Genomic DNA, 7560 nt, shown 5'->3' on the forward strand with positions numbered 1-7560 from the left:
GTCAAGTGGGAAGGAATCAAAAGGGAAGAACAGAGAGGAGAAAAAAAAAAGGGGGAAAAAAAAACAAAATGAGAAAGCGGTGGGAAATTTTAGATGCAGCGTGATCACGGCACTTATATTAAATACGTTAAAGATGATGTATGATTGAGTGTGTGAATAATGAAGGTCGAAGGATGAGATTATTATTACTTTTATGATAGTGGGGAAATCATTAAGCATCTTTAATTTCTTATTAAATAAACTCACCACTCTTTCAATGACTATTTTTTTTTTTTTAATTTTTTACGCAGCACTTAATTTTAATAAAATTTAATAATGATCATTTCAAATTGAATGGTAACACATTATATTTTGAATGGAATCTAAATAAATTCTTAGGGGAATTTTAGTTTCTGAAATTTTCGACTAAGCCATCATTTTCCATCTAAGGGTTAGTGTTCTGCCACGTGTCCCACTACTAATAAAATAATAAAATTCTCACTACTAATAAAATAATAAAATAATGAATATTTATTATTTTATTAGTAGTAAAACACGTGGCAGAACAATGACCTTTGATGGAAAATGAACAGCCTGAATTTGAAATTTCAGAAACTGAAGTTTTTTAAGAATTTCAGTAGATCCTGATCCTTTAAAATAACTCTAAGAGGACTCTAATCCTCCTTATATCATTCATCGCCTAACTTTCATTTTTCTCAAGTTCTCTTCCTCAATATTCTACGTAACATGTTCCCCTCTTCTCATTATTTTATTTTTCTGTGGTTGCCGGCACTTCCTCAATCACTCACCCCCTAGTCAACGTATTTCACCACTTTCTTTCCTTTTCCTTATTTTTCTTCCTCCACTCCCACGCGGTCCCCCACGCGGCACTATACCAATTTCGTGGTTATACTTTTATGTCAATACTGCAATCTCAATAAAAATCTCTCTACTATATTATTTCAACTCAATCAACATACATCTTATTAATGTAAGATCCTCATCCATTATTGATATACGTGTAAGTTCCCAAGCAAGGAATTCCATAACATTCATGATAAGTGTTCTCTCTTTTAGGTCTTGCAAGGTCAAGAAACAGAGAAAAAGATACAGTCCTCTTGTGCTCCAAATATTAGGGCTTAATAAGCATTTCTAGACATAATATGTATAAGACTTTTTCGGAGGCTTTGGAGACATACACATCAGGTACTTTATATCTTCTGTCATGTAATGTCAATAAGAAAAGAGAGACATTTAATTTAGTATGAGAAGCATGATAACGATAATCTTGATCATGATCAAGGATATTTACATTATGAGTTTAAGTTTTTAGGACAAATGATGATTTAACATTTCTAATATTGAAAATTGAGTCAGCATTTTGGGGTACCTCTATTTTGTTGCTTGAAAGGATGATACTAAGGATTTAATTTCAGGAAAATGCTCCAAATGATTTCACTTGAGCTCATGATAGTGATATTTATGTTATCTCTTTCTTTCTTTTTTTTTTTTTTTTTTTTTTCTTGCTTTAATTTGTAACATTATCTTATTCTTGTCTATTTGTAAACTATTTTAAATAGATGGAATCGGTAATAGTACATCACTATATCATACAGGTCGTGAGATGGTTATTGGATGCTAGAATTGATACAAACGCTACAAATTTAGCGGGTTTTACAACTTTGGACATCTTAGAAGGGCAAATGCAGATCGACAACAATGAGATCAGGGATATGTTAGCTTCCTCTCTTCCAAGGGTTAGATCTCATGAAGTTTACCTCATATCTCTTGTCTTGTTTTGTATCAAGTTAGAGATATTTGTGCTTCATCAAAGAATGAATATGATAAATGTGTTGTTAGAGATATTTACCTTTCTTTTTTTTAAAAAAAAAAATTCCCATTTTTATGAAGAAAAATACAGTTTTAAAATACTAAATTAAAAAAGGATCACATAGGATGTTATTGCTTCAGAATTTTTTTATATTTTATATTTTATTTTTAAAAAAGAAAAAAGTTTGGCCAAAGTTGTGAAAAAAATTGTGCATTTATCATTTCCCATATAAAAAATACTTTGTTAGAGGATCCGAAATCTCCTTAAGTTGGAAAGAAAAAAAGATTTCTTTCTTTTTCATCCATCTCATTCAGACTTTATAGATTATACAATAATAAATTAGCAAATTAGTTATTGCTGACAAAGACACTTAAAACCAAACAAAAGCCAATAAGATTCCAAGATGTCAAAAAAAAAAAAAAAATCAAAGTATAACTGACACAACTTGACAAAGCCCAGGTTCGCGGAATAGAAGCACAGTCCTTTACACTTCATAATCTTCTCATTTAAAGCCATTTTCTTAATTTTGTCCGACAGACTTTCACCTCTTCTAGAATGGATCAGAGTTTGAGGGATGTTGCTCAACAGGGAAACATTGATGCCCTGTACGCATTGATACGGATGGATGTAAAAGTTTTGGATAGGATCGACGACTTACCGTTTGTTGAGACTCCTTTACACGTAGCTGCATTTGTAGGGCACACTCGATTTGCCTCGGAGATCATGAGGTTAAAGCAGTCATTTTCTAAGAAGCCTAATGAAGATGGCTTTACCCCTGTGTACCTTGCTTTGCAAAATAACCAAACCGAAGTGGTGCGCCAGCTACTTGATGTTGATGAAGACCTTGTTCGTGTTCAAGGAAAGGAGGGTGTGACTCCTTTGCATTATGTAGCTCAAACAGGAAACCTTGTTCTTTTGGCTGAATTTTTAAATGTTTGCCCCAAGTCTATCAAAAATGTTACAATTCGAGGAGATACTGCTTTTCATATTGCCCTGAAAAACAACCAGATAGATGCTTTTAACATCCTTATGAACTGGTATAAGAGGACCAGGTTTAATGATAAGTTGGCCTCACATAACAAACAAGACAAAGATGCCTTACTATCTGGGGTAGGGGACCTGCTGAATTCGAAGGATGAGGAAGGCAACACTTTGTTGCACGTTGCAGTATCTCAAAATCAACCCCAGGCAAGTTCTCTCCACTCATAGTTTCTATATATTAAGAAATATTGAGTCGGCATTTTAGTGCTCTATTTTGTTGCTAGAATGAATGATATTAAGGATTCAATTTTAGAAACACGCTAAAAATTGACTTCAAATGATTTTTGTTTTTTTTCTTTAATTTGTAACATTACCTTATTGTACGTTTTCCATTTTAAAGTGACAGGATTACTAATTGTGCATGACTGCGTCATACAGGTCGTGCAGCGATTATTGAATAGTGATGGAGTTACAATAAACTCTAAGAATTTAGAGGGCTGTACCATCTGGCAAGGGCAAAGGCCAATAAGCCGTGAGATGGGGCATATGCTACATGAAGCTAGAGAAGTTTTACGTATTTCTCCTAGTCGTAGAGCTATTACTCATGAAGTTTACCTCAGATATAACTTTGATCGTGATTTCCAGTCGTTTATGCTTCGTCTACAAATGCGTATACCGAATGAGTTGCGTAGTATCCTGTTGGTAGTTGCGGTGCTTTATTTAACAATCAACTTCCAATTGGTACTCACCCCCCCGGGAGGACTTTGGCAAGATAACTGCGATCTTCAACACAATCCGGTCAATAATTGCACAGTCCCACACCAGGCAGGGAAGGTAATCATGGATGACCACTATTTCCATCTACTTTATCATATTTTTAATTTTATTAGCTTTTGTGTAACAATGGGCCTATTAATCGTACTCCTCCCATGGAGTAGTCCTCTTAGTTTAGTTTTCCTACTACCCATGTTTCTCCTCTCTTTTTGCTATGCGATTGCACTTGATATCGTGACTCCATCTTGATTTAGTAAACTAGATCGTAGTTGGTGGTGAAGTTTGTTTGTCCTGCTTTCGTTGTTTCTAAGTGGCACTTTTTTCGAGAGCTACCAATAACTTGTAGAAGATTCCCTTCTGGCCCAAACTTTACGTTGAACCGGTAATGTTAGACTACATAGAAGTAAGGTGCAAGCGAAGCAGTTGGTTAGTCGGCTGGTAAAAGAAGATTTCATGGAAAAGATCAAAATTATTTCCTATGCATGCTTTCACCTTTTATCGGGAAGGTTATTGTATTTCATTTCAGTTTTATCAATATCTCTTCGTAATCCAAGACTTTATGAAATAGATAATTTCTTTTACATTCTGTCTCTCCTTCTAACAAAATACTTATAAAGTAATGATTATACTTCAAAAAAATTATCACAAAATCTCTCCATGGTCGTGGATGGCCATATATGGACCCCATTCCGGCGGTCATAGGGACTGGGGAGCCATGGAACCCCCGGTGAGAAATTGAAGGAAAATGAAAAAGAAAATGCTTTGTAGTTGGTTCAAGCATAAGCATTTGAAAAAAAAAAAAAAAAAAAAAAAAAAAAGAAAAAGAAAAGGCATAAGCATTTTCTCTACCGGGCCTTGATCTAAAAAGAGCCTAGCATGGCCCAAGCTAGTAGGCCCTAAATGAAGGCCTGGCTCGGCCTGAACTGTCAGGCCCTCAATGGGGTTTTGACTTGCCCAAAACCCAAGCGGTGGCTTTGAATTATCTAACTTTTAAATAATTACAAAAATATAATTTGACTTGCCCAAAACCCAAGCCGTACAGGACCGGACGTGTGTAGTTGTCTAGTTTGTTTTCCTTCTGGAAATTGTAATGGTTGGTTTCTAGCATTTTTATATACAAAATTACCTATTCATCTAAAAAAAAAAAAAACACGCTTATATATAGATAATTATAATTACGTATCTTAACTAAAAAGCAAAGAATATTTTCTATGAATAATCAGTAGAGAAAAATTTTATAATAATGTTATTATAAATATGTATATATATTTCAAAATTAATTCTAAGAAAGTCATAGAAAATTTAAAATAAATATAAAAAAATTATGGATAAGTATAAATAACTTTCCGTAATGATATGTAATTATTGATAACAATAAATAATTCAGTTATAACCAAGGCTCCATTTACTTCAACGTAAAATGGTTTCCAGAAAATGATTTCCGCATTTTACGGTGTTTATTTCGCCGTAAAATAGTGGTCAACAGAAAATATTTTTATTTTGAAAGAAAATTCTTCTTTAATTTTCGAAAAATGGTTTACGGTCGAAAAATGGTTTCGAACTGTGAGCATCTCATTCTTAAATAGACGGACCTTGCCAAGACCCGCCTAGAATCTTGTCGGGACGTGCCCAGTACCCGCCCGGAACTTGACCGGGACTCGCCCAGTACCTGCTCGGGACCGCGCCAGGACCTGATCGAACTTGAACAGGACTCGCCTGGACCTACCCAAAACTTGCTCGAGACTCGACTGGTACTTGCCCGGGACCCACCTGGGACCAGACAGGGACCCGCTCGAGACTTGACTGGGACCCACCAAGACTTGACTAGGACATGCTTGGGACTTGACCAGGACCTACCCGGGACCCGCTTAGGACCCACCCGGGACATGCCCAGGACCTACCCGGGACTTGATTGGGACCCCGCAGAACTTGATCGGGACCCGCCCAGACCCTGCTCGGGACTTGTCCGAGACCCGCCCGGGACCTAATTGAGACCCGCCCAAGACATGACCAAAAGCTGCCCGGGACTTGACCAGGACCCACCCGGGACCTGACAGGGACCCGCCCAGGACTTGACCGAGACCCGCCTGGGACCTGACCGTGACCTGCTCGGGACTTGACCGGGAGCAAACCGGGACTTGCTCAGGACCCGCCCGAGACTTTATTGAGACTCACTCGGGACTTAACTAAAACTTGCCTAGGACTCGCCCAGGACCCTACCGGGACCTGCCGGGACTGGATCTGGACCGGTCCCGATCAAGTCCCGACAGGGTCCCGAGCTGGTCCTGGTTATGTCCCGGGCGGGTCCAGACAGCTTTCCGAGCAAGTCCCGGGCGGGTCCTAGTCAAGTCTTGGGTGGGTCATGGTGGGGTCCCGGGCAGGTCTCGGCAGGGTTTTGGGCAAGTCCCGGTCAATCCCTGGGTAGGTCCCAACGAGGTCCCGGTGGAGTCTCGGGCAAGTCCTGGCGGGGTTCCGAGCAAGTCCTGGCGGGGACCTTATTGGAAAAAAAATATTAACAAAAATTATTTTCCGTGTGCGCGATAAACGTCGTAAAATGTTTTCGATACAAAACATTTTCAAGGAAAATGGCTTCCTTGAAATATTTTCTGACGAAAACCATTTTACGTCGAAATAAACAGAGCCTAAGCATATAATTACAAAACTAATGTATAATAATTAGTGATATACATTAATTTAATTACAAAACTAATAAAACTAATTGAATGCAATTAAAAAGGGAGGAAGGATGGTTCCCTTCCCCTTTTTCCTTATTTTTGTTTAGACTCCAGCAGCAGTGCCCAGCCTCCTCCACCTTGCCGTTCGTTTTTCTACCCGATCTTTTGGCTTTGTTTGTTTTTGTAAGGGTTCTTAGATCAGCTTTTTCCGAAGCAGATCTATGTTTCCGCTGCCGGTCCAAGTCCTATACGTGTCATTACACATTCTTCCTCGGCACCAACGAGCCCTGTAGACAACAGACGTTTTCCCTTTAGTTAGCACGCGACGGTTTTTAACGCGCTGGAGCATGGATCGCGTGATTCTCATGAGCTTTTGTGTGAGCCTGCCATTGCTGTTTGTGGTTTTTTATTTTTGTTTGTTTATGTTGTTCTAGCTTTTGAAGTCAAGACACAAACTTACGTGGTTCGGCAATGTGCCTATGTCCACAAGAGAGAGTGCAGCTATATTTTACTATTCAATGATTTAGGGTTACAACATAACATATTTATAGAAAAACCCTAATTGTAAGTATTTTGAAAAATCCCAAAATACCCCCCACAACTTATTTGTCCTTAGGCCCACATAAATTAATTACACCCAATAGGCCAGTAGTAGAATATGAGACACTTGTTCCAACAATCTCCATATTGGCGAGTATTCACCTCTTTGAAGATAATCAAGTATTAGGCCTCTACCTATAACTAATAGGTTTGGGGATGCCGTCTCCTTTCCTCTCATTTATAGCACTTGGAGACATTTGTCAAGTCCAAGCAATGCTTGAACTTGTCTGTGGTAACAAACTTCGCCAACATGTCCGCTGCATTCTCAGAAGTGTGAATCTTCTCAAGTAAGAATTACCTGTAGCAACCAATTCTCTGATCTTGTGAAACCTCACATCAATGTGCTTGGTTATCACATGATACACCTAGTTCTTTGCCAAATAAATGGCATTTTGACTGTCACAATACAACGTAACTCCACCTTGCTAATTACCAAGCTCCCTGACTAACCCTGTGAGCCACAAAGCTTCCTTTGCAGCCTCAGCCGCCACCTTGTACTCTACCTCAATAGTGGACATCGCAACTGTCGAGTGGATCATAGACCTTCAACGCATGGGTCCTTCTACAAGAGTGAACACATAACCCGTGGTCAATCTCCTATCATCCAAGTCCCCTGCATAATCTGCATCTACATATCCCACAATTGATAAATCACTCTTCTGTTTGACAAAAGTGATGTTGTAGTCTGTAGTACTTTTCAAGTATCTGAAAATCCATTTA

At 38.4% G+C, this 7560-nt stretch overlaps 1 protein-coding gene across 1 annotated transcript; it reads left to right on the forward strand.

Moving 5' to 3' along the window:
* Positions 1–2365: 2365 nt before the first annotated feature.
* LOC132174189 (ankyrin repeat-containing protein BDA1-like) lies at positions 2366–7117 on the forward strand. The gene is made up of 4 exons (XM_059585881.1): positions 2366–2998; positions 3230–3625; positions 5152–5316; positions 7025–7117. Exons 1-4 carry the CDS (start codon positions 2366–2368, stop codon positions 7115–7117), a joined length of 1287 nt encoding a protein of 428 aa, XP_059441864.1.
* Positions 7118–7560: the final 443 nt, after the last annotated feature.

Source organism: Corylus avellana, chromosome ca3 (assembly GCF_901000735.1).
Source record: "Corylus avellana chromosome ca3, CavTom2PMs-1.0".
NCBI lineage: Eukaryota > Viridiplantae > Streptophyta > Magnoliopsida > Fagales > Betulaceae > Corylus > Corylus avellana.

Excerpts from the sequence above, each read along its gene's own strand:
- LOC132174189 (XM_059585881.1), top strand. The coding sequence starts at position 2,366 with ATGGATCAGAGTTTGAGGGATGTTGCTCAACAGGGAAACATTGATGCC. Across the intron at positions 2,999-3,229 it reads TATCTCAAAATCAACCCCAG|GTCGTGCAGCGATTATTGAA; the intron begins GCAAGTTCTCTC and ends TGCGTCATACAG. Across the intron at positions 5,317-7,024 it reads ACTTGCTCGAGACTCGACTG|CACTTGGAGACATTTGTCAA; the intron begins GTACTTGCCCGG and ends TCTCATTTATAG.